The sequence below is a fragment of the Sorex araneus genome, chromosome 3, assembly GCF_027595985.1.
Source record: "Sorex araneus isolate mSorAra2 chromosome 3, mSorAra2.pri, whole genome shotgun sequence".
NCBI classification, from domain to species: domain Eukaryota; kingdom Metazoa; phylum Chordata; class Mammalia; order Eulipotyphla; family Soricidae; genus Sorex; species Sorex araneus.
The window spans coordinates 236,807,187-236,833,630 of record NC_073304.1 but is presented as its reverse complement, the minus strand read 5'-3'; the positions used below and the strand labels follow the sequence as shown (position 1 = coordinate 236,833,630).

General features: G+C 51.6%; 1 protein-coding gene across 3 annotated transcripts; it reads left to right on the top strand.

The window, feature by feature from the left end:
• Nucleotides 1-18: 18 nt before the first annotated feature.
• On the top strand, nucleotides 19-26,185 carry ACOX1 (acyl-CoA oxidase 1). 3 transcript variants are annotated; one of them, XM_055133800.1, is made up of 14 exons: nucleotides 19-209; nucleotides 352-511; nucleotides 13,326-13,486; nucleotides 15,169-15,276; nucleotides 17,145-17,264; nucleotides 17,402-17,517; nucleotides 17,868-18,037; nucleotides 18,943-19,105; nucleotides 19,546-19,736; nucleotides 19,899-20,078; nucleotides 20,165-20,270; nucleotides 20,414-20,557; nucleotides 20,678-20,884; nucleotides 23,220-26,185. In XM_055133800.1, the coding sequence occupies exons 1-14, from the start codon at nucleotides 101-103 to the stop codon at nucleotides 23,268-23,270; spliced, it is 1,986 nt and encodes a 661-aa protein (XP_054989775.1). In that variant the 5' UTR covers nucleotides 19-100; the 3' UTR covers nucleotides 23,271-26,185. The 3 variants fall into 3 exon arrangements, with proteins under 3 accessions (XP_054989775.1, XP_054989777.1, XP_004615716.1); XM_055133802.1 differs by lacking the exon at nucleotides 13,326-13,486 and adding an exon at nucleotides 7,510-7,670; XM_004615659.2 differs by lacking the exon at nucleotides 19-209 and adding an exon at nucleotides 7,510-7,670 and having other exon boundaries at nucleotides 378-511.
• Nucleotides 26,186-26,444: the final 259 nt, after the last annotated feature.

The following is a 26,444-nucleotide window of genomic DNA, read 5'->3' as shown; positions in this document are numbered from 1 at the left end:
GGCCGAAGGGGCGGGCCGGGGCGGGGCCTCGCGCGGGGCCGGGGCTGCACTTAGGGCCGCGGCTGTCGCCGTCGCCGTCGCTGTCGCTGTCGCCGTCACCATGAACCCGGACCTCCGCCGCGAGCGGGACGCCGCCAGCTTCAACCCGGAGCTGCTCACCTACGTCCTCGATGGCGGCATCAGCAACACCCGGCGGCGCCGGGAGATCGGTGAGGGCGGCGGGGCCGGGCCCGGCCGGGCCGGGGGTCGGGCCGGGGGTCGGGCCGGGGGTCGGGCCGGGGCCCGGGCCGGGGCCGCTCGGAGGGCGCCCCGCCGCCCGCCCTCACGCTCGCCCTCCCCCTCCCCCCGCAGAGAACCAGATCCTCAGCGACCCCGGCTTCCAGCAGCCGAACGTGAACTTCCTGAGCCGCGGCGAGCGCTACGACGCGGCCGTGAAGAAGAGCGCCTACATGGTCCAGAAGCTGCGCGACTTCAGCATCTCCGACCCCGACGAGATCCTCTGGTTCAAGAGGTGGGTCGGCGGCCGCGCCCCCACGCCCCGCCCCAGCGGCCCGGGAGCTCCGCGGGTCGCGGAACATAACGGTGACCTTTGTGTCCGGAGCCCACGGCCTCAGCGTGCCGGGCCTGGGACGCGGCCACATTCTTGCTCAGGAATCCGCCACGTTCTGGCAGCGCCGGCGCTGAAATCATGAGTGATTCCAGGGCAGGCTGACCTTGCTCTTTGTCCAAAAATCAAGTCCGAGTTCAGGAGGGGAAAAAAATTGCCGCTGTTCTCATTGTTCTTTAGAATTTTCCAGTGGCAAGACCCAGCATGTAGAATATTTGGAAATATGAACTAGCGTTCCTAATTTCCTATCTTAGTGCAGGTGTTGAAGTTATTAGTTTGGTTTGGGTCCACACCCCGCAGTGCTCAGGGCTCACTTCTGGCTCTGTGCTCAGGGAGCTCTCCCGGCAATGCACGGGGGGGTTGTCTGTGTGCCAGGCAGTGTGCAAGGCAAGTACCTTATCAGCCGAGCTATCTTTCTGGCTCTGGGTGTAGAATTTTATTTATTTATTGGCCGCAACCTGGCAGTGCTCAGGGCTTACTCCTGGCTCTGCACTCAGGTATCACTCCTGGCGGGCACAGGGGACCGTATGGGGTGCTGGGGATTAAACCTGGGTTGGCCAGGTGCGAGGCAAACTCCCTCCCCACTGTGCCATCACTCCAGCCCATCTGAGTGTTGAATATGGGAACATAGAACCGGGGCTAGAGGGATAGTACAGTGGGTAAGGCTCTTGCCTTGCACACCGTCAACCTGGGCTCAATCCCCGACACCTTATGTCTCCAGATCCCAGCAGGAGTGATCCCTGAGCACTGCCGGGTGTGGCCCAAAACACCAGAAACAAACAAAAACACTTGCCTTGTATGTGTGAGGCCCAGGGTTTGATTGTCACCTCTGCATGGTTCCCTACGGATACCCCCAAAGCTAAGGCAGTGGTTGATGCGTTGTGTTTGGGAGTTGGTTCATTTTCTCATGTCACCAGCTTCCTAATGTGGGACAAAGCTGGAGTGAACTCAGTGGAACAGAGCCGCGTCCTCCATGTGGCGCAGAGGTCAGCCGGCACCGGTCACTTCTGTAGTATCACCTTTCGTGATACACACCTTGCTGTTGGAAGATAGAAAGTACACACTTGAACACCTAACTATAAAGTACAAATGAACACTCCCTTTGACGTGCTTCACAGGTTCCTGTCCTGCAGCGTAACAGGAAGAGATACTTCAGACTAGAAAAGGGGATTGGAAATGTCTTGCTGTTTATTGAATGTCATTGCCTCTGACTGCTGTGCCCTGTAGCTTAAGCCAGTCTTTTTGTGTCACAAACAAAATCCTGCCAGTTCCCTCTTTGACACACCATTGTGAAATGCACTGGATTTCTTAAATGCTAAGTTTGCCAGGTTGTGGGTGTAAGGATCGAAGGCTAAAGTTGATCAAAGCGGCGCTGGAGCGATAGCACAGCAGGTAGGGCATTTGCCTTGCACCCTGCTGACTCGGGTTCAATTTCCAGCATCCCATATGGTCCCCCGTGTACTGCCAGGAGTAACCCTTGTGCATCACCAGGTGTGACCCAAAAAAAGCAAAAAAAAAAAAAAACCCTGATGAAAGCAAGATTTATTTATTGTTTTGAAGCCATACCCAGCAGTGCTCAAGGCTTACTCCTGGCTCTGCACAGGCATCACTCCTGTGGCTCAGGGAACCATATGGGGTGCCAGAGATCGAGCCCAGGTCGGCCACTGGCAAGGCTAGCACCCTACCCACTATACTGTCTCTCCAACCCCATAGTGAAATACTGAGGTTTCTCAGCTTGCTTGGTAGAAGAACCCCAGGGCTGAGCGATAGCACAGCGGGTAGAGCATTAGCCTTGCACGCAGCCAACCCGTGTTCAATTCCTGGCATATCCCTTACGGTCCCCCAGCACCACCAGGAGTAATTTCTGAGTGCAGAGCTGGGAGTGCATTGCCAGGTGTGACCCCAAAAAGAAAAAAAGTAGAAGAACCCTATTTCTCCTCAGTCCTTGGGGAAATAGGGTTCATAGTTTGGTACTTGCATAAGTTGTTTGCTTAATCACCTTTCTTCTGAAATTTTAAAAAATTTTCTATGAGAAGAAAACTGACTAAAATGTTGTTGAGAAAGCTCAACCAGTAAGCACAGTTACTTTGCAGGAGGACTTTGGTTTGGTCCCAGAGACATCATGGTTCGGCCAGCACTGCTGGGTGTGGCCTAACGGACAAACAAAAATGTAATTTAAAATTCTAATGAGAATCAGTCCAGATTTTCCTTTCTCTTCTGCGGTTTTAAAAGCTTCTTATTGTGGCCAGAACAGTAGTACAGCAGGTAAGGCACTTGTCTTGCATGCCGCTGACCGGTATTTGATCCCTGGGATTCCGTGTGGTCCGCTGAGCCTGCCAGGAGTAACCCCTGAGAACCACCAGATGTGGCTAAAAAGCAAAAATAAATAAAAGATTGTTCTTTGAAAAGCATTTTTAGGGTTTTTTTTTTTTTTTCTTTTTGGGTCACACCTGGCGATGCACAGGGCTTACTCCTGGCTTTGCAGTCAGGAATTACCCCTGGCAGTGCTCAGGGGACCATATGGGATGCTGGGAATCGAACCCGGGTCGGCCGCATGCAAGGCAAATGCCTTGCCTGCTGTGCTACTGCTCCAGCCCCCGTTTTTAGGTTCTTGGATAAGAGGTCTCTTCCTTTTTGATCCACACCCAGTAGTGCTCCACTTCTACTCCGAGCTTTGTTCCCAGGCATCACTCCTGACAGGCTTGGGAACCTGTGGGGTGCCGGGATCAAACCTGGTTGGCTGAATGCAAGGCAGATTCCCTACTCACAGGAGAGATTTTCAGAATGTGTTTCGGCTTCGGGACCATACCTGGTGGTGCTTAAGAAAGGCTTACTCCTGGGGTGCTCGGGGCTCACTCCTGTGCTACTGGGGAACCGGTCGCAGTGCTGGGGTTTGCAACGTGCAAAGCAAGTTCCTTATTCTCCGAATTATTTCTCGACCCCCCCCCAGATGTTATTCTTTTTTTGGGGGGGCACACCTGGTGATGCTTAGGGATTACTCCTGGCTCTGTGCTCAGGGTTTAGGGAACTGTATTCCGGGTGTCTGAGATCAAACTCATGCTGGCTGTGTGCAAACCTAATGCTGTACCCGCTGTACTATCACTCTGCGCCCTCCCCCGATTTTATTCATATTAACTTCCAAATGGTCTCTAAAAATTTCTCAATTTGTTAATACTGTAAACATTTGATGGTTTTTATTTATTTTATGTCAATAGCATCATTTTATAAGCCCAGAATAACTTTACTGAGTTGTTCTTGGCCCCTTCATCTCTCCTGACTTATGTAGTGCCATCGTTGCTTCTGCTTCTCAGGATTACTTGTGTAATCATTTTCTTCCAATAAATTGTGATGGGGGACCGGAGCAATAGTACGGTAGGTAAGGTGTTTGCCTCGCTTGCCGATGACCTGGGCTCAATCCCCAGCATTCCATATGGTCCCCCGAGCACTGCCAGGAGTAATTCCTGAGTGCAGAACCAGAAGTAACCCCTGAGCATAATCGAGTGTGTCCCAAAAGGCCAAAAAAAAAAAAAAAAGTGGGGCTGCCTTGCCCTTTTGAGAGAAAGATCCTTGTATTTATCTGGTGAATTGCTCCCTTTCAGTGAGGCAGGGTGTGTATGTGAGGGTGTGGCCTGCACCTTGTAGGAGCAGGAAGCTGCTTACTTGACTCACTCCTCCGCTTTCATCATCTTTCTTCCCTTCCCTTAGTTTAACATTCGATGTTGGTATAAAAAACAAGACTCTCAGGGTTAGAGAGCTTTCCCTACAGTGACTGTTTCATGTCCAGTGATGCCTTGGATATTTGAGTTCGTCTCCCACCTCCCTGGAAGGTGATCTTGTGCTCTATTTCTTCCTTTCCTATTTTTTGGGTGGGTGGATTTGGTTTTGGGGCCACACTAGGTGGTGCTTAGTGCTTATTCCTGGTCCAGGCTCAGGGGTCTCTCCTGGTGGTGCTGGGGGCCATACCTGGTGCTAGGGATCAAACGGGGGTCAACCACATGCAAGGGAAGCGCATTACCATCCCCTGTTCTATCACGTTGGCTTCTAATCTTATCCTCTAAATTTATGCCTGAATCAGCAAAGAAAAGATTTTTTCCACTGATGCTGATGAGTGGCTTCTATTGATTTTCACGTGTGACTTAGAGCATAGTTATTCTCCCTGACAGAGACACCAGATATATACTGATGACCTCAGGGTCAAGAACCTAGCTCCGCTCAGGGCCAGAGAGAGGACAGCCGGTAGGGTGTTTGCTCAGGGCCAGAGAGGACAGCCGGTATGGTGTTTGCCTGCCTGTGGCCAACCTGGGCTGGATCCCTAGTACCCAGTAGGTCCCTGGCCTATTAGGAATGATCCCGGAGCTTGGAGCCAGGAGCAAGCCCTTAAGTGTTGGGTGTGGTAGAAAAATAAAACAAAATAAAAGGAATGTCGCTTAGCGAGCACTCAATTTGCATTGCAGGATCTCATTCCCTGACCCTGTAAAAGGAGGGGGAAAAAAGAGATATCTCTATGTAACCAGTTCCTTTCAGCTAGAGTTATTAATGTGGTTTTTTTTTTTTTTGGGGGGGGGTCACACCTGGCAGTGTGCAGGGGTTACTCCTGGCTCATGGACTCAGGAATTACTCCTGGCGGTGCTCAGGGGACCCTATGGGATGCTGGGAATCGAACCCGGTCGTCTGCGTGCAAGGCAAACACCCTCCCCACTGTACTATCGCTCCAGCCCCGAGTTATTAATGTTTCTAAGTGGATAATGATTTGTATGAGAAAACTAATTTATGTACTATCCTGGATGTAGGACAATAAAACATGTTGTGTTGTATTTACTTTCCCTTTTTTTGTTTTTGGTTTTGGGCCACACCCAGCCCCAAACCAGCCCCAAACCACCCATGCTCAGGGCTTACTCCTGGCTCTGTGCTCAGAGATCACTTCTGCTGTGGCTGGGGGACCATGTGGGGTTCTGGAGATTGAACTTGGGTCAGCCACATATAAGGCCAGCGCCTTGCCCACTGCTGTCTCTCCAGCCCCTGTTCTTTCAGGGTGGTGTGATGCGGGCCTTCCCCAGTAAAGTGGAAGCATTCCCCGTCTTGCTTACAGTTCATGCCTTGCTATTTCCACTATTATGTTTTTAATAAAATAATCGTTTTCCTAAAATAATTGTTGAAGGACTAATAGTTAAATTATGGTTAGAGTTCTCTTAGTTTGGAGTAATGTCCAAAGGCCATGTTGGTTAAATATTCAGTATTGTTTTGTAATACTCTCGGCAAGCTACCGAGAGCATCCCCCGCACGGCAGAGCCTGGCAAGCTCCCCGTGGCATATTCGATATGCCAAAAACAGTCACAAGTCTCACAGTGGAGACGTTACTGGTGCCCGCTTGAGCAAATCGATGAACAACGGGAAGACAGTGCTGCAGAGCTATCCTTTTTTTTTTTTCTTTTTGGGTCACACCCGGCAATGCACAGGGGTTACCTCCTGGCTTTGCACTCAGGAGTCACTCCTGGCGGTGCTCAGGGGACCCTATGGAATGCTGGGAATCGAACCCGGGTCGGCCGCGTGCAAGGCAAACGCCCTCCCCGCTGTGCTATTGCTCCAGCCCCGATCCTTAGCGATTCTTGACCCTGGCACAGATGCCATCATAGCTTCACTTTACTTTAGAAAGAGAGTTTTTGTTTGTTTGGGACTAGACCCAGCCGTGCTCGGCGCTTACTCTTGGCTCTGTGCTTAGGGATCGTTCCTGGCAGGAGCCTGGGGACCATGTGTGATATCTAGGATCGAACCCAGGCAGGCTGCACGCAGAGCAACGCCCTACCCGCTGTACTATCTCTCCAGCCCAAAAGAGAATTTTCTTGGTATTTTTATTTTGGAGGTGCGGGGGAGGCAGGGAAGGGAAGGGGCATCCTGGAAATGCTTGGGTCACTGCTACTCCGTGCTTGGGGTCGCTGCTGGTGGGGCTCGGGGGGCTGGTGGGATGCCAAGGATGCGCAAGGCAAATGGCCAGCCTGCTGAAAGTTTATTCTTCGAGAGCTTTTAGTAACGGGTCTTCCAATAAGCACTGGGGCTTCTTTTGATTTTTTTTTTTTCTGTTTTGGTCACGCCCAGCGATGCACAGGGGTTACTCCTGGCTCTGCACTCAGGAATTACCCCTGGCAGTGCTCAGAATGGGATGCTGGGAATTGAGCCCAGGTCAGCCGCGTGCAAGGCAAACGCCCTGCCCGCTTTGCTATTGCTCCAGCCCCCCTCTGATTTTTGTTTTTGTTTTTTTTTTTTTGTTTTGTTTTGGGGTCACACCTGGCAATGCACAGGGGTTACTCCTGGCTCTGCACTCAGGAATTACTCCTGGCGGTGCTCAGGGGACCATATGGGATGCTGGGATTTGAACCCGGGTCGGCCGCGTGCAAGGCAAACGCCCTACCCGCTATGCTATCACCCCAGCCCCCCCCTCTGATTTTTAAAGGAATCAAGTAAAACCTGGTAGTAAAGCAAACATACAGTGTAAAGTCCGTGCAGTCCAGAGTTGGATGTGGCTCAGTGACAGCACGTACCTCTCACATGTGAGGTTATAATCATAACAATTTTTTGGAAATAAAAATGTTTTTAAATAACTCCAACAGCAAATAATATTGACCAAAAAAAGGGGGTTGAGGACTTAAAACTAATGGATGGCATTTGCTTCCTAAAACTGATGTAGATTTAAAGGAAAATTTCAAAATGTGGATTTTGAAACGGCTAAAGGAGAAAGAGATGCCTGCGTGTATCACTGCCCTTCAGGCAGCGACATGGCACATTTCAGTGTGAGAAGGGGCTTTGCATTTCCCTCCCTTCATCCTGCGCCAGGCCACGCGGCACGGATGGGGTGGTAGGACGTGCTAGAGAGTAAGGCTGAGATCCTTTTCTTTTCTCTCCTGTAGACTACAATTGAGCAGTTTTGTGGAACCCGCGGGCCTCAATTTCTCCATGTTTATTCCAACCTTGGTGAATCTGGGCACCCCTGCTCAGCAGGAGAAATGGCTGCTTCCGTCCCAGGAACTCCAGATAATTGGCACCTACGCCCAGACCGAATTGGGCCACGGTTAGTCCTCAGCTGAGGGTCAGTGGGTTCCCCGCCTCAGGACTTCTTTTGGCATTTGATTCCCTCCCCCCCTCTGCTGCTACTTAGACTTCTGAGATTTTGTTCCGAAGGTGGTAAATCGTTAACAAAATTCCCTTTCTCATAGGTCATTTCCCCCATCAGCTGGCCCTGGAGCATTCTTCGCCGTTGTTTCTTGAGATGTTTTACCCCTGTTCTCTTCACACTGTTTGAATAGGATTTGAACCATTTGGAAAGATGGGTTTGGGAATCTAACCAGGTACCCCCTAGTATTGGTGTCTGTTAAATAGTTTGTTGGAATTCTTGCAGGCAGTAAGTAAAGCCTGGGTAACTTCTGGAAGAAGCGTCTCTGCTCTAGTGAATTTAGGAGTGAATTTTCAAAGTGTCCCTTTGGTGTTCGATTTATTGATTTCTTTGAGAATTGGTGAATGTTCCTTCCCATAATCCTTCGGTCCAGACGGGGCGTGAACATTGTGTGGCTCATCCAGGACTGCTTTGGCATGAAGCTCTTTCTGGACGGGAATTTGGAGCCGATGGACGGTCTGCGGGAAGGGCGGGTAGGTGGCTCGCTAAGGAGAAATACAGAGTAAGAGAGGAAGGCAGGGAAGAAAAGTGGTTTTTGACCCAGTTAGCTTTATGTCAGGGTCCTGGCCAGTCAACCCTGACAAACTGGGGTAAGATCCCCCAGCCACCGGACTTACTCCCTATAGGAGAGGGAGCGGGAGAGGGAGAAGCCTCTGCCCTGCCCCTCAGCGCACCGCGGTCACCCGCACCGCGGTCACCCGCACCGCCAACACCGAGAAAGAACCACGCAGAGAGGGGAGAGTTGGAGGTCAACGCAACTCTCGATTTTATTGAGCTCACATATCAATATTTAAAGAAGAAATTTTAGGGAGGAGTGGACGGGATGGACACCTGGTTATCAGCTCTGAAGTAAATATTTTGCTAGACCCTTTACAGATGTTAATTAATGATTTATATTCCCTCCTTTCAAGGCCGGGTATGCTTAGCCCAGACAAGTGGTCACTTTCAGTTTCGTTCCACTATCGCCTCGACCAGGGAGCCCTTCTCGGTGGAGTGCTGGCTCAGGGCCGTAGGGCCCTGTTTGAAGAGAGCCTGTTTCGGCCTCTGGGGGCAGGGGATTTGGCCAGGGTCTCAGGCTAGCTGCTAAGACCCCAGCAGCTTTATGTTACCGAAGCTGGAGCTGGGCCTACAGCTAGTGATTGTTCAGGGATCGGAGGGTGCCAGACCGGGCTCCTGCCTGTAAAGCACATTCCCCGCCCATGGGACTTGTCCAGGCCCTACAAGCTTTTCTTTTTTTTTCCAGTATTCATTGAGTTTGACATAATTTTGTATTCATAGAAGTTGTAGGGTATAAACTGTTCTAGATTAAATGGATCTGGATGTGTATGTCTCTCTCTCTTTCTGTGGGTTTTTTTTTTGGCTTTTTGGGTCACACCTGGCACTGCTTGGGTTACTCCTGGCTCTGCACTCAGGAATTACTCCTGGCAGTGCTTGGGGGGAACCATATGGGATGCTGGAAATCGAACCTGGGTCGACTGCATGCGAGGCAAACACCCTCCCCGCTGTGCTATTGCTCCAGCCCCATGGCCGTAACTCTTGAGCGTGGGATTCTAGCATCTGGACAGTTGCTGAGACATGAAGAGACTCAGGCCATCTGAGTTCAGTCCCCACAAGTAGCCTGCCTCTGGTTTGCTCTCCTAGAGTGTGTCTCCCCCCCCTCTGGGAACATGAACCTCTGCGCCCCCTCGGTGGGTCTTGGAGCCTCAGAAGCAGAGGATGTGTAGCCTTGTGGGACAGTGGGAAATTGATCCCAGCATTGTCTTTGACCTTCAGGTCACAAAGCAGGTTGTTGAGTATTCCTAGGTACTTGGCTGTTTAAGAGTCCGGCCACAGCAGATGTTTTTCGTGCATATTTGTTATCGTTACTAGGGCAGTTTGTTTCCTGTGTGTCGTTTCCATCCTTTAGATGAAGCAATATTTCTGCTCCTATAAATGAGACCCCTTTCTTTCTTCCTTTGAAACGTGCGCTCTCCCAGACTCTTTTTTGATTTGTCTTTTTGGGTCGTGCCCAGCAGTGCTCAGGGCTATTCCAGGTAGTACTGGGGGATCACGCACTGCTGGGGACCAGACCAGCCTCCCGCTTGCAAGGCCTGCCAGCGCGGTGAGCGGTCACTCTTGCCCTCCTGGCTCGTTTTCCGGTGTGGAATGAGGGGTGTTGCTCAGGGCTTACCGCTGGTTTTTCCCTCGGATCCCTCCTGGCAGGCTTGGGGGACCCTGTGGGATGTTGGGATCAAACTTGGGTCAGCCACATGCGAGGCAAGCACGCTACCCTCTGTGCCATCTCTGCCCCCTTCCCTTTTTTATGTTGAATACTTGGACTTGTGTGTGACGTGGAGTGAGGACGAGCCCTGTTGTTGTTTTCTACGTTAAAATATATTTAAAATCTGACAAGATCGACCTGATCCTATTCAAGATATTTGGTGTGTTTGCATATCTCTTAGACAAATTTAGGTCTCTGATTTGTCAAGTTCTAAAATACGTTCTTATGTTAAATCTTTGTATTTTGGGGAGTAATACTATATTTAGTCTTCTCAACCAGGAATGAGCCGTTTCTTCCCTTTTCATAGTTGTTCCTCCTGTTAAGTATAGTTTTTCTAAATGATGATTTTGGACTAAGTTACTAACAAGTTTAAAATATTTTGTAAATGTCTCATGGGTTTCTGTTTGTATAGTTCTCATGAATAAAAATGCAGTGATTTTTTTCCCACTTTGTAACCTATAATTTCCTTAATTTATTCATAATTGTATTTTGCATTGATTTCCGAGGGCTATAATTATGCTGCCCATGGAGTTGCTATTTTGATTTCTTTCTTCCTCACATATTATTAATTAAATCCTCTGTCCTCAGTCTCGGCTCCAGACGTGGCAGCCTGCGTCCTGCGGAAGGGGAGAGTCAGGGAAGGCATCCTGGTGGTGTGGTGTGAAGTAACTAGCTGACCCCTCTCTAGGTCACAGGGGGGGTACTTTTTAGTGCTTCCTTTTTGTTTGGTTGGTTTTGGGGGTCACACTCAGCTGTGCTCAAGGCTTAATCCTGGCTCTGCACTCAAGGAGTGGAATCACTCCAAGCAGTGCTCAGGGACAATATGGGACGCCCAGGATTGAGTCCCATCTGCCTTGTGCAAGGCCAGTGCCCTAGGGGCCCTACTATCTCTCCAGCCCCCAGGAAGTTTTAAAATTACTTCAAGATAATGCATAACCAACTTCTGGTTGCATCAGAGAAAACTCCAGGATATTTTCTTTTTTGTACCACTCTAAACTGCTTCCATTCCTGGGTGATCTTTACCTGAGGCTAAAGAGAGTTTGCGCTTAGGACATTCTGCACTTTCCCAATATTTCTGACCGAGGTGTATCCGCCCTGCCCTCCCTGCACAGGGAAACCCACACCCGCCCCCAGCCGGCAGCCACTGGCCCTTGCAGGTGTCTGCTGGGCCGCTCAGACCCTCTCTCCCTGGCACTGCTCCGGGCCTGGTGATGCCAGATCGCCTCACCGAACTGGCAGAGGCTGGGCCAGTTTTCCACCCCGAGTTTCTTTGCTCCTTCCAGGCACACATTATCTTTTTGTTCCTCAGCCCTATTGTTTTCAAGAAAGGAATTCCCATTAGAGTGCTCACCAAATAGGATGTTTGTTTGTTTCCAGGAATTCCCTGAGCTATTTTCCAAGAGCTGTAGATTCCCTGAAAATTGCAGATAGCTGAGGGAGTTTCTTTTTTGTACTGGGGGGGGTGTCAAGCCACACCTGGCTATACTCGGGCTTCTCCCTGGCTCTGCACTCAGGGGTCTCTCCGAGCAGGCTCAGGACCATATAGCGTGCTGGCCACTGAACCCGGGTCGGCTGCGTGCAAGGCAAGCGCCTCCCTGTGGTTCTGTGTCTGGCGTGCGGGACCAGAGAGAGTTCAGTGGGCTTTGCTTACACTGCTCTGTGTTGGCCTCAAGTCGAATCCAATCGTCCAGCAATGATTCTTTGGCCATTTGGCCATACACCCAGTGATGCTTGGAGGCTGTCCCCAGCCCCGTGCTTGGGGCTCACTCCCATGGTACTCAGGGGGACCTCGGGTGCTGCTGACGGAGCCCGGGCCTCCTGCACGCAAAACATGTGGTAAGCCCCACTGAACTCTTTCTCGAACCCAAGACTGCACACTTTAGAAGTACAGTCTCATACTCCTCCGAAATGTATGTTACCACCCCTGCCGGTATTCCTTCACCACCTCCAATAACGCCCCCCCACCAATAAACTCCTTTCCCTTTCAAGCCCCCTTTTTGGATAACCTTGAATGTTCTGCCTCATTTCTAAGAATTGAGAATATGAGTTGTCAGAGCCAGAATGATATGTGGCCGACCGGGATTTAATCCCCAGCACCCCCTATGGCCCCCAGAACACCACCAGGAGTCTGAATGCAGAGCCAGGAGTCACCTCTGGGCATTGCTGGGTGTTGGGTGTGGTCCAAAAAGCCAAAGAAAAAAAGAGTTGTATATTTAGACATGAGTTAAATGCAGTGTCGGCAACATGGAAAAATTCAGAGGCATACATAACTGTTTTCAGAATAATTCACACAGAAGTCTAAAGTTTGTTTTGGGGCCACATCTGTCTGGTGGTGCTCAGGGCTACTTCTGGCTCTAAGCTCTAGGCAGATTCAGGACCGTGGACGGTGTGGGTTGCCGGAGGTAGAACCAGGTCGGCTGTGCAAGGCAAGTGCCCTCCCCGCTGGACTAGCTCACTGGCCCCAAAGCGCCCAACTTTAACTAACAAAGAGTGACTTTAGCAAATGGATTATTTTAGGGGCTGGAGCAATAGCACAGCAGGTAGGGCATTTGCCTTGCACTCAGCCAACCTGGGTTCGATTCCCAGCATCCCATAGGGTCTCCCGAGCACCACCAGGAGTTATTTCTGAGTGCAGAGCCAGGAGTAACCCCTGTGTATCGCCAGGTGTGACCCAAAAAAAGCAAAAATAAATAAATAAAAGGATTATTTTTGATCTTAACCAAGATGTTTATCAACTTATAATAAACCAATTTGATTGTAATGAAAAACTTGTTATGCATGAATCTATTAATTACAATTCCTATGGTCTTTACTAGAAATCATGTCTTTTTAATTATAAAATTACTGGAATGACGAGAGCACAGTCATTTTCTGTATGAAGTGGTTTGCCCAGCCTCACCTCCCCAGAGTACCTCATGCGCAGCTAAATTCCCCGTTCGGAATGGCCCCGTCAGAGTCTGTCGTTCCCCTGGAGTCCATTGCAGGCCCGCAGGCCTCTGCTCACGGGCCTTTTGCGCTGCCCAGGAATTGGAATCAGTAGCCCGTGCCACAGATCCCGGTCTTGGCAGAGGAGGGTTCAAAGAAAATGGCGGCTTGAAGGCGTCAGAAAACGGGCACCCACTAGTACGTTTACTGACGTGATACAGAAAGGGGCCGTGCTCTCCCGTGGCGCAGCCACCTGATGAAATTGGAACTTACAGATGGTTTTTTCTCTCCTCCTCTCACTCACTGCTGATTCTCTGTCACCCGATGATGCTTCTCTCAAATGCCCGCCCTCGGTGTTGGCCTTGAAGTTTTGTGCACCGAGGGCAGCCTGAGCCCCTGGATCTCCACTTGGGCATGTTCCTGCCCACCTTGCTTCACCAGGCAACCGCGGAGCAGCAGGAGCGCTTCTTCGTGCCCGCCTGGAACTTGGAGATCATTGGCACTTATGCCCAGACCGAGATGGGCCATGGTAGGGCGTGCATTCAGTCTACGCTCGGGGCTGTTGGGTGGGCACTGCCTGCTGGGGGTGTGGTGTGCCAGCCCGCTGCTCGTTGGGCATGCTCTGGCGCTGAGGCCAGGGCTCCCGCACAGCCCTGCCCTGGCAGAAACACTGCTTGGGTCAGTGGAGAGGAAATGTCATGTTGTCGCAGAGATAACACGGATTGACTGGTCTGGTTCCTCGTGCGAAGGTTGAGATGCGAGCCGTGCCTTGCTGTTGGTGCAGGCTCACGGAAGCTGAGTAGACTGTGTGGTAGTACCCAGGCGCAGGGCCTGTGTTTCCCTCACGGGAAGAGCATGTGTGCTTCTGAGGGATTGTGTCTTCAGTGACCACAGCGGGAAGCGTCTTAGACCTGAGAGTTTGACCGTAGGTCAGCGTTTCTGTAAGTTCAGGCAAGTGCTGGAAGTGATTTTACCAAGGAGCAGCAAAAAGTCAGATTAAGCACACTTCCCAGAGGTGGGCTCTCCGCTCTGGCGTTTAGCCCTCCCGGGTTCCCACCTGCCCCTTTTAGACTGCTGGGGCTGCAAGAGGTTTCTGTTGCCATCACTTCTGAGTTGGTATGTTTGCTGTTTGTGTGTGTCTGGCTTCTCTGTGTACTGAGCCGTTTCCGAAGGACTGACCGAGTGAAGATTGGCCACTCGCTGCTTACAGCCTGACAACTGTGTCTTCACTTGACCAGTGATCTGGCGCTCAGCGTCCGTGCTGCCCGGGCGTTTAGAAACAGTTGGTCTGTTAAAGTTGTCTGCAGCCCGATCCATGCTCCGGGGTAGGTTGTGGATCAGAGAAGCTGCTCATTCTGATTTTCACCTTGGAAGTTCCTAAATGTTTCCCAATTTGAACGTTTATTAAGAAGATCTGGCATTATCAAAGCGATTTGGTAAAAAGTCCACAGCATTTCAGTGGAGGCTTAGCAGGTGGGAATGTCACCTTAACGGTTTTTAAGTATTTGATTGATATGAGTAGGACTTGAAACAAGTATCAGTCCATTTCCAGGTTGGGCTGGAGCTGGCTGTCCTACTTGCACAGGTGAACCAGAACTCCTCCTGCCTGGGGCTCGATGGAAATGAGCAAGGGAGGCCGACCCTGTGACTGTCCTTTCTCAGAAAGCCACCGCAGCTCTGCTCCAGGGCTTCCTTCCTACAGGTTATGCCTAAGTCCTGGTTTTCCATTGTAGCAATTGTTTCTGGAATAGACAGCTTACAGGAGTGTTAGCTGCAGTCTCTTCGATCACCTTGTCTAGTCGTTGTATGTCTCTATCAGTTTTTTTTGGGGGGGAGGGATTGGGTCACACCTGGGGGTGCTCAGAGGTCACTCCTGGTGGTGCTGGGGGTACCAGCTGGGATGCCGGAGCATTGAACGCAAATTGGCTGCGTGCAAGGCAAGCGCCCTTGCCGCTATACTATCGCTCTGGCCCTGCTTTGAAGCTCATCTACATTTTATTCTTGATTTTCTGTTCTGTTTTGTTTGGGGGCTGTTTCTGGTGGTGTTTCAGATTGAGCCCATGCTTCAGGACTTTGGTCAGCTCCCTTTCCAAGCCTAGATTTTTTTCCCTCTTCTTTAAAGCTTGAAGAAATGGGCATGTGTTTGTGTATCCTGAACCAAACCCTCTTTTCATGTATTCCCTCTGACACCGATGTTATTTATTTCTTCAGGAACCCATCTTCGAGGTTTGGAAACAACAGCCACGTACGACCCTGAGACCCAAGAGTTCATTATCAACAGCCCTACAGTGACCTCCATCAAGTGGTGGCCCGGGGGGCGTATGTGAAGTTTCTTTTTAACACATTAGATATTTGGAACATTGATTGAAAGGTTGTGTTTAAGAGGTAGACCTTATTCTCTGAGAATATTCTGAAATCCAGGAAAAAAATTTTAAAACTGTTGATTTCACCATCTCTTGTACACATTACTTGCCAAGTGCAGAAAGGGTGACTTGCTTACTCTGCATTTTGGTTTTTCAACAAACATTTGCATTTATCAGCATAGTTTCTGCTGTCATTTAAGTAAATAAGATTTCCTGTTCGTCACTTCTTTTAGTATTGTCAAGCATATCAGTTGTTTTAAGTAAAATCTTTATTGTAAATACTTTAAGCATGAAACCTATTTAAGATCTTCTTCCATTTTAAGTGATTGTCTTAGAATTTATATTTCAGATTAGTGCTTGAAGGGTTTTTTTGTCTCAGGATTATATTCAGATTAGCAGTTGGAGGATATTTTTCTTTGTGTTACATATTTAAATTACATTAATCTTTTTATTTTTTATAATTTTATTTAATTTTATTATGCCTTGGGAGGAGGGCCACAGCTCGTTATACTCAGGAGTTACTCCTGGCTCCACACTCAGGAGTTGCTCCTGGTGGTCCTTGGGGGACCAGAAGGGGTGCCGGGGGTCATACTTGGTTGGTGGAATGCAAGGCCAGTGCCTCCCTGCTGTACTATTGCTCTAACTCCCACACAAGCCTTTGTAGTGGTAAAAAGTCTCTGTCTTTGCTATCAGCACGCCAGCCATGTCACTATTGGGCATTTTAAATGTGGCAGGTTGACCAGGTGGTCTGTGCTCAGGGATCACCCCTGCTGAGGCTCTGGGATCATATGGGGTGCTGGGGGTCAAGCCCAGGTCACCCATGGGCAAAGCAAGTGCCCTGCCCACTGAAGTGTGTATGCCCCAGCCCCAGGAGTCTTTTTTACAGTTTTAATTATGATTAAATAAGAACAGACTTGTGACTAGTGGCTACTATTTTTTTTTGGGGGGGGTCACACCTGGCGATGCACAGGGGTCACTCCTGGCTCTGCACTCAGGAATCACCCCTGGCAGTGCTCACGGGACCCTATGGGATGCTGGGAATCGAACCCGGGTCGGCCTCGTGCAAGGCAAACGCCCTCCCCACTGTGCTCTCGCTCCAGCCCATAGTGGCTACTATTCTGGATAGCATCTGCTTGAAGGGAGGAATAAGTTCATGTCCTAGGGTCCACTCCAGGCACCATTTGGCTGCCACTCCCGGCACTACTGGCCCATACGGTGGCAGCAGAGATAGCAAAGATAATAAATTGAATCAATATTCAGATGATTACCATGAATTTTATTTCTGTAGATTAGCGAGAAATATTAATTATGTAAATTAGTGAGAAATCAGTAATGCTGCCTTTGGTGCTCGGGACCATGTGGATTGGATCTGGGCCTTTTACATGCACAGCGCGTGCTCCGTCCGCTGAGCTATCTCCCTCACCCAGGAAACCTGTCTTTAAAATGAAAGAATTGCTCTCAGCTCTGTACATTGCATATCTTAAATTGGCTGTATTCTATATCCGAACTTCAAGTACACGTAATGAAGAAATAAATTCAATAACTATCAGCTTAATTAGTATTTCAGAAAAGCTAAGACTCTCTAGACATCATTTATTTTTTTAAAGTTAACTTTTTTTGGTTTTGGGGCCACACCTCGCAGTGTTCAGGGGCTATTTCTGGCTCTGCCTACGGTGACCCCGGCAGTGCTCAGGGATCCATCCCTGCTCTCTCCAGCCCGGGACATGCTTCATTTTTAGGGGCTTCTGTTCTTTTCTTTCCTTTGTTTCTGTCCATTGAAATGTAAGAATGTTTACTCACTTCTCTCTGTTTCCTTTGCTGCAGTTGGAAAGACTTCAAATCATGCCATAGTTCTCGCCCAGCTCATCACCCAGGGGAAGCGCTATGGGTTACATGCCTTCATTGTGCCTATTCGTGAAATTGGGACCCATAAGCCTTTGCCAGGTTAGGATTATTCATCTGAGATTGCAGTGAAAATTAAATCAATCACTGTTCCTCTGCAAAAAATGTTTCACTATATAACTAAAGAAGAAACCTTTACTGGCATAAACATCTTGTGACTTTCCTTTCACCGGTGGTAGGGATTACCATTGGAGACATCGGCCCCAAATTTGGCTATGATGAGATGGACAATGGCTACCTGAAGATGGACAATTATCGCATTCCCCGGGAAAACATGTTGATGAAGTACGCCCAGGTATGTCTAGACAGAAAGTAGCAACGGGGTTGTCCTGATTGGGGGTTCCTGTGACTGTCTTCCAAGGGAGTTAGGACACGTTCCCACTCCCCGTGCTACCTGGACGGTGAAATCAGGCATTTGGCAGGCGCAGGAGCACCTGCGGTCTGCCAGCCCAACTGCCCTCAAACCTTGCCTGCGCCAGACCCTCGGGCAGCCAACGGCTGTGGCTCACGTGGGCACTGAGCTTTTCACTTCAAACAGGCATGCAGGTGACGGGAGTCTGCCTTCGGACAGCCACCCTTTCAGAACCCCTGGCACCAGCCACCGCGTGTTTGAAAACGGACTCGTCAGCCCCTGGTTTCTTGCAGGTGAAGCCCGACGGCACCTACGTGAAGCCCGTGAGCAACAAGCTGACCTACGGGACCATGGTGTTCATCAGGTCCTTCCTGGTGAGCGCGGCTGCCCAGGCTCTGTCCAAGGCCTGCACCATCGCCATCCGGTACAGTGCTGTGAGGCACCAGTCGGAGATCACGCCAGGGTAAGGGCCTGCTCCTCGGACCCGACACTTCCTTTTCTTTAAGTCTCTGGAAAGTGTTAATGATGTTCCTAAGCTCTGTCAATGAAGGCTCAAAGCACTTAAGGCATTTTGAATTTCTAACTGCCTGTAGTCCCCGTGAACCGGATCTGGTGAGCGTGACATGAGTCGAAGCCCCCTTTGCCCTGGGCCAGTTTGCTCCCATTCCCTTGCCCCGGCTGTGACTCTCTCCAGCTCTTCCTCACCAAGTGCTCGGAGAGGTGGTACGGAGGGCAGGGCGCTCGCCTTGCCCACGGCCAGCCTGGTTCAGTCCGCAGTACCACGTATGTTCCCCTGAGCGCCGAGCCAACACTTGGCCCCGAGCACAGCGTGGGTGACCACAAAACCAAAGACAGGACCCGAGGGGAATTGTCAGGAGCAACCGTCTTTGGCTTCAGACACGGAGTCGCCACCTCTGCTCTTCTCCAGAAGTGTAGTCGGGACGTTTGCTTTCCCTAGTACTGAGTGGCACCTTGTTTTTGAGTGTTTGTTTGTTTTGGGGACTCGCCTGGAAGCGTTCCGGGAGGTGGGCAGCCTGCACACGGCCTGCTCGGCACCCGCGAGACCGTGTTTGTCCTGCCTTCTGCCTGCGAGTCAGGGGTTGCGGGTGTTCTGGCCTCTGTCCTCCTTGTTCTGGGAAGGCGCGTGAGGGACTTGGCGGCTGGGCTTAGGCTGCACCTAAGGCTGTACGGCAGGTGGCCGAGCAGGTGATCTCTGTCGCCATGTGCTCTGGCTCGGGGCCCTTTATTTCTCTCCTCCGTGAAAGGGGTGTCGGCTGCCTCCGGGGTCCCTGTGAGGCTGGCCGGCGGCCGTGGGTCTCGGCGCCGCCTCTCGCGCTCGCTCACCTGCTTCTCTCTCTGGTGCCGCAGGGAGCCAGAGCCACAGATTCTGGACTTCCAAACCCAGCAGTACAAACTCTTCCCACTCCTGGCCACCGCCTACGCCTTCCAGTTTGTGGGTGCGTACATGAAGACGACCTACCTGCGGGTGAACGAAGACATCAGCCAGGGGGACCTGAGCGAGCTGCCCGAGGCATGTCCCCTTCGCGTCTGTCCTCTGCGCCGGATACGGTTCCCGAGAAAGCCAGACATCGGGGTTTCGGGAAGCGAAGCCATATGTTCTCCAAAGTTTTTCTGATTAGAAGCGGGGCGGGGGATAGAGAGACAGTACAGCGGGGAGGGCGCCAACCCGGCTTTGATCCCGGGCACCCCGTATGGTCCCCTGAGCCCTCTGGGCCCCCCACACTGCCCCTTGAGTGGAGCCAGGCGCGAGTCCTGAGCGCTGCTGTGCGTGTGTCCCCCGCCCCTCCCCCCTCCCCCCGCGGAGGGAGCAGAGCTCAGCCTCAGCGGGGCCGAGCGTGCGGGGCTGATGAGCGCAGCCCGGGGCCTCCCAGGGAGAATGTGGCGGGTGGGAGGCCGGGGGGCGCGCCTTCGTGCCGCGTAGGGTCTGAGCGCTCTTGCCCCTGCCCTCAGCTCCACGCCCTCACCGCCGGCCTGAAAGCCTTCGCCACCTGGACGGCCAACGCGGCCATTGAGGCGTGCCGGATGGCCTGCGGCGGGCATGGCTACTCGCACTGCAGCGGCCTCCCCAACCTCTACGTCAACTTCACCCCGTCCTGCACCTTTGAGGGCGAGAACACCGTCATGATGCTGCAGACGGCCAGGTGGGCGCCGCCCGCCTGTCGCTCGTCGGCTCAGTCTGGGGGACACTGGGCGGTGCTGGCGGGGAGGGGTCAGCCGTCGTGGCTTCGGGTCACTTGGGGCGTGGTTCGCTGGGCTCCGGCATGAGGCGCGGCCGGTCAGCCCTTGGGCCCTGGTGGTTTCAGGTACCTGATGAAGAGCTACGAGCAGGTGCGCGCGGGCAAGCTGGTGGGCGGCATGGTGTCCTACCTGAACGACCTGCCCAGCCAGCGCATCCAGCCGCAGCAGGTGGCCGGGAGGCCCACGGCCGTGGACATCAGCAGCCCCGACAGCCTCGTGGAGGCCTACAGGCTCCGGGCCGCCAGGTGCGTGCTGGGCTTTCTGATGGGCGGGAGGAGCGCGGCCGAGGGGGGGGCGGCACTTCCTGAGCGCCCCTCTTCTTGTCTCACAGCTTAGTGGAAATCGCTGCCAAAAACCTTCAAGCTGAAGTGAGTCACAGGAGAAGCAGGGAGGTGGCGTGGAACCTGACTTCCGTCGACCTGGTTCGAGCCACTGAGGTTGGTGATGGCTCTTCCTCCCTGGTCCGTCCTTCGCTGTGCCCTCCCTTACCTTCCTCCTTTGCCCCCCGCACTGCCTGCCCTCCTGTCCCCCGCGCCTTGTCCTCTGCCTCCCTCACCCCCGGCATCCCCTCCGTGTGCAGGCACACTGCCACTTCGTGGTGGTTAAGCTCTTCGCAGAGAAGCTTCCCCAGATCCAGGAGAAGCCCATCCAGGCGGTCCTCAGGAACCTGTGTCTCCTCTACTCGCTCTACGGAATCAGCCAGCAGGCCGGGGACTTCCTCCAGGTCAGGGTGTTCTGTGTTTGTTCTTGCTTCTTTGCGGTGAACGACAGCTGTGGTTCCCTTTAGAGCTGTGCGTCTGGGAGTCCGTCTGTCCGAGTACGCATTTGTCCTTCTCTCCTTCAGGGAGGCATCCTGACGGGCTCGCAGATCACCCAGGTGCGCCAGCGTATCAAGGAGCTGCTGACCGTGATCCGTCCCGATGCCGTCGCTTTGGTGGATGCATTTGATTATAGGGATGAGACTCTGGGCTCTGTGCTTGGCCGCTATGATGGCAACGTGTACGAAAACATGTTCGAGTGGGCCAAGAACTCCCCGTTGAACAAAACCGAGGTAACGCCCCCGGGTCTTCTCCGAGGGAGGTCAGCGCCTCGCCACCACGCCAATTCGTTGGAGACAGAGTTCTCATTCCCGTGCTTGTTTACTCATGACGGGAAATTTGGTTCTTGGTTCTTGAGCACAGCCAGCTCTGTTCTCGGGAGTCGCTCCTGGAGTTGCTCGTGGCTCATGTGGTCAAATCCACGCTTGTCACATGCACAGTGGGCCCAGCCCTTTGAGCCCTCTCCTGGCTCCTGAGAGTAGATAAATAGGGTGTTTCCGTGTTTCCCGTTTCCTGACAGAGTGGGGCGGGCAGGGATGCGGCCGAGCGGCAGAGAGCCTGGGTTTGTTGGTGGCTTGGTTTGTTTTTGCCACGCTGGGATTAAACTCGGGGTCACATGTGCAGAGCATCCACTCTAGCCCCTGGAGCAAGCTCCCTAGCTCAGAAGAAGGGGCCGCTCTTGGTGGCACTCGGCCCTGTGCTGGGGCTGGAGGGAAGGCGAAGGTCGACAGTGCCCGGAGTCAGTCTCAAGCAAGGCTGGTGATCAGATGTGACGCGTGGCCTCCTGGCCTCCTGCCTGTTCTCCCTCTTCTTCCCCGCAGTGCTGGGCTTGGGGAGGGAAGAGCCCCAGTGGCGCCTGGGGGCACTTGAATGGAAGCATCCGGGGCTTCGTGTAACACATAAGCTCTCCACTGGAACACTGGAGCCATGTGCGGGCTATCAGTTTTGTTTTTGCTGGGGTTTGGGGGGGGGGCGCATAGGTCAGAGGTCAGGAGCCGTGTCCCGGTCTGTACTTGGGAGACCAGCCATGAGGCCTCTGTCACGCACAGCACAGTGTGGTCAGCCCCTTGAGCTGACTGTGCACTGTGATTAGTCCCTGTCCCCATTTTTTTCAAAAAACAATTTGAGTCAGATCCAAAATGAGATCCAGATAAATTTTCAATTTAAGGTCTGCTGTGGCCAGAGGAAAAGTATAATGGGTAAGGTGCTTGCCAGTCATGTGACTGGCTTGGGTTAGAATCCCAGCATCATGTAGGGTCCACTCGCCCCACCAGAAATGATCCCTGAGCCCAGTGCCAATTGTAAGCCCCGAACACTCCAGTTGTGGCCCCAAAAACTAAAAAACAGGGGGGTATGCTTTTTTTTTTCTTTTTGGGTCACACCCAGCAATGCACAGGGGTTACTCCTGGCTTATGCACTCAGGAATTACTGCTGGCGGTGCTTGGGGACCAATTCCGCATGGATTCCCAGCGGAATCAAACCTGGGTAGGCCACGTCCAAGACAAACGCCCTCCTATTCGCTGTATCGCTGCAGCCCCGGGGCGGGGGCGGGGTCATGCTATTTTAAGGCGGAGCGATTATACAGGGGTTTAAGGCGCTTGTCTTGCACTCAGCCAATCCCACCTATGGTCCCCAAGCCCTGCCAGGACTGTCCCTGAGCGTGGTAGAATGTGGTCCAAAATAAAGGGTGGGGGCCTGCGGGTATAGGGGCCGGGAGGTGACTTGGTGTTGGAGCACAGGCTCTGCAGGAGGTAGTGTGGGTTCGATCCCTAGCACTGCGGGAGTGACCTTCGAGCACCGCACAAGGAATAACCCCCAGCACCACTGAACACACACGTTTTGTGAAATAGAATATTTTTATGAGTTGGGAATGTGACTCAGAAATAGAGGGCCAGTTGGGTAGGGCCCTTGCCTTCGGTTCTATTCCCAGCATCCCAGGTGGGCCCCCAAGTGCTGCCAAGAATGATCCCTGAGTATGGAGCCAGGAGTATGTTCTGTACTGGGCACTGCTGGGTATGGCCCCAAAACAAACAAACAAAAAAAATGTGTTGTGGGAGCTAGCACAGTGGGTAAGGCGTTGGCCTCACTCGACAGGCCGGTGGGGGGCGGCGGGGGAGTCTAGTAGGTGCTGGCCTTGCGCGTGGCAGACCTGAGGGGAGAGCACAGTGGCAAGGAGCTGACCTTGCTTGCATGCAGCAGGCCTGGCTCGATACCTGCCATCTCATGGTTCCTGAGCACCATCAGGAGCGATTCTTGAGGGCAGAGTCAGGGGTAAACCCTGAGCGGCGCTGGGTGTGGCCCCTGCCCCCAAACCACCCCCCAAAAAAGGTAGAGTGCACGCCTGGCATGTGTGAACCCTAGTTCCAGTCTCCAGCATCCAAAAAACAAGTACGCTGTGTCAGGCCTGGTCTGAAACCCAGCGCTGGGGCACATGCCTCCCTGGTCAAGGCCTCGGTCCATCCCGACAGCCTGAGCGTGGGCCCGAGACAAGGACAGTGCCCAAAACAAACAAACAATAATGTCGTCCTGCACGCGTATTTTATGGGTGACGCCTCTTCCTTACTCCAGGTGCACGAATCCTTCCACAAGTACCTGAAGCCGATGCAGTCCAAGCTCTGAAGCGCCTTCCCGCCCCTCCCCGCCCCTGCTGGCAGGTCTGCGTCTGCAATCTCGATCCAATTTGGAGAGCGCTTGAGCCAATGAGAAGTGGACCCCTTTCCTATTTTAAACAAATGAAGAAAAAAAATGAACAATTTGCAGAGATTAAATGAAAAAACAGGTGTGTTTTAAGTGCAATTAACCTGAAAGAGACGGCCCAGTAAGCGTTCAGGAAGTGTCCGACCGCGGGCTGGCCGGAACTCTGATCATGAGCAGGATTTAACTACTAAGTTGTTAATTATTTTTCCATCTCGATTGCTAATCACTGAGTCCCCACGTTTTTCAGCAAAGGCACTTTTTTGGTGGGGGGGACCTACGCTTTCTTGCTGTGTGCCCCTCGGCACGGCGGCCTGGCTGCAAAGCGGGGCTGAAGAGAAGGGCCCGAGGCCAAGAACCTCGTCCAGAAGCTCGGCGTGAGCGGGTGCTGGGCACGGTTCCTGCTGCTCTGTGCTCGTCTTCCCAGTCTTGGTATTGGGCCCTGCAAGGCTTCTCTGCAGGGCCATTGGCTTCCATTCCAGAGTCTCTCCGGTGACACAGAAACTCCCTTGTCCCCCACTTCTTAGGGGCCAATTAGGCAGCCAGTTCATGTCTACATCGGACTTCTGGCAAAGGCTAGGCCTCCAGTCAGTGGCTATTTGGTCTCCCTCCCGCCGTCCCTCGAAAGGAGGTGCCGACGGACAGAGCAGCCACGGCTGCTTTGCTGGGGAAGAATGTAAGGGCTTCTGTGGCCACTCTGATCTTGGTCACTGTCTTAACTGTCTGGAATTTGTTAACTTTCTGGAATAATCTAGCTTTTAAACAGTCCATTCTCTTTCATAAACCACTAAGGAGCTTGGTGGTTCTTTGATTTAAAATTAAAGCTCTGTCTGGGCCACCTCTTACAAGCCAGGAGTGGCACAGAATGTTTCTCCAGAAAACACAGTCATTCAAACCAGAGCTAAAGCAGAAAGTTCTGTAGAATCTATTTCTTAATGCAGATTTGATTTTGTTTTCAGTATGTTTCTAAGAGCTTTATCTGAATTGCAAATTGTCCTTTCAGTCGAAATCTAATTTGCACAATCATGGTATACTTAAGTTTCACTTGTACCTCTTAATGAAGTTTTTTCTTAAAATCAATGTTATACAACACATGAGTTGATTTTTTTTTTTAACCTGTTTACTATTACTGTGACATGCCTCATAAAACCAGTTCTAGAATCAATCTTGAGAATGTTGTACAGATCAGTGAAAGTAGAATTCTTATCTTGAGACCTGACATAAAATCTATCCCAGGGGAACTTATAAGACTTTTGGGTCTGACAGAGTACTGACAACAGAAGAAAGAAAGAAAAGAAATACTGACAAGCCTTAACCTTTTAACTGATTAATGATGGTGTTGAGTTGACGTACGAAGTACTGTGTTAATCCTTCTGGAATATATATCTTGACAGTAATTTAGTACCTGAGAAATAGCTATGAAGTGTTTCATAGTAACCTGTTTAGTAGAAACTTATCTTAAAATGATCAGAGACTTTACTCCTAGACGAGTGTCTGCCCGTGTTGGAGCTCAAGACCCGCCTGACTCGGTTGCGTAGATGCGGCCTTCACCTTGGCGGTTTCCAACAGGTGGAGGCAGGACGAGCACCTTAAATCTAGCGCCTGCAGTTTTATTTAGAAACTAAAACCTGACATTTGCTACTATTTTTTATTAACATGGAAAGCATTTTGTCTTGAGCTTAATTCAGTGTGATCAAGAATAAAACCTCACTAATTTCCACAGTTAAAATGAGGAGTGCCACATGGTCACACCTGCTGCTTAAGGACTGTGGGCGCAGGTGTCTTAGCCTTCCCCAGCGGCAGGAGGGGAGTCTGGCAGCCTCTGAGGTGGTCGCAGGCACTGGGCACGGCCTGTGGGAATGTGTCTCTGGCTCCTGAGATGGCAGCAGTATTCGTGTCCGGTCCCTGAGAAGGCAGACCTCACTTTTGAGGGGAACCATCCTCACTAAAATATAAATTTCAAAATGATGCTAAATACTGAGTAGACATGGAGTTTCTTTTACTAGATGAGCTGGAGAAACCTCTTTTTACAAACCAGCAAGTAGTGTCTAAAACTGAAAATAATGTGAGATACTCTTGCTACTTGTGATGGATGAAGGTTGGTTTTTCTTCCTCAAGTGTCTGGGGGTCTGTCGGTGCGTCCTGGATCTATGCCAAGTGTATTTGGGTATTTGGACGTCGGTGACCTGAGGGCACAGACGGGCCGGTAGTGTTCCTGTCTTCAGAGCACCTCACAGCCAAGTACCCGTTTCCCTTCAGAACAGTGGCTCCACTGCAGCGTTGCCTGAGAACTCACTGCTCGTGTTTGCAGATGTGTGTGCCTGAGGCAGTCTCTAATTCCTGGAGTTTCTTTCTTATTTTTATCTTTTTGGAGGTGGGGGACACACTGGATGATGCTCGGGGCTTCCTCCTGGCTCTGCACTCAGGGATCGAACTCGGGTCAGCTGCATGCAAGGCAAGGGCTCCTCCTGGAGTTAATCACTATCTTAGCTGGGATTTTCTGAAGTTAGGGCTCTGGGGAATTCTTAGCTTGGTATTACTCCAAGTACTTGTTTTTGTTCCTTGGTCCATCCTCTTAGGAAGAGAGTGAGGTCTCTGAACCCTGCTAATCTTCGCAGGGAACTGCTAAGGTGTAGCTCAGGGTTTGAACATTGTCCTGAAATACTGTCGAGATCACCGCAGCTTGGGATTTTACTACTCCGGTCTTGGAGTATCAGACTGGGTCCCACCATGACGAAGAAAATGGCTTTGTTTTAAAATCCTGGCTATCAGGTTCCACTTCTGAACTGCTGGCCTTGACTGGAATTGTTCAGACCCAACCCTTTGGTACCTGATAGAAACACAAACAGGAGAAGGCTGGTCACCGGACACTGTCGGAGACCTACAGGTTCCTAGGTCCCAAGGGCTTTTGGTGGGTTTTTGGTGTTTTGGTTTGGGGGCTACAGCTGGTAGTGCTCAGCACTTACCCTGGCTCTGTGCTCAGGGATCACTCCTGGTGGGTCTCGGGGACTCTAGGGGATGCTGGGGATCAAATCTCATGCAAGGCAAATGCCCTCCCTAAGGTCCTTTGCTCAGGAAGATCTTGGGAAATTGGGAAAG

What these genes read in the sequence shown, in the direction of transcription:
- ACOX1 (XM_055133800.1), top strand. Translation starts at nt 101, where the DNA reads ATGAACCCGGACCTCCGCCGCGAGCGGGACGCCGCCAGCTTCAACCCG. An exon ending in CAAGTGGTGGCCCGGGGGGC is followed by an intron (nt 15,277 to 17,144) that starts GTATGTGAAGTT and finishes CCTTTGCTGCAG; the next exon opens with TTGGAAAGACTTCAAATCAT. An exon ending in ATGATGCTGCAGACGGCCAG is followed by an intron (nt 19,737 to 19,898) that starts GTGGGCGCCGCC and finishes TGGTGGTTTCAG; the next exon opens with GTACCTGATGAAGAGCTACG.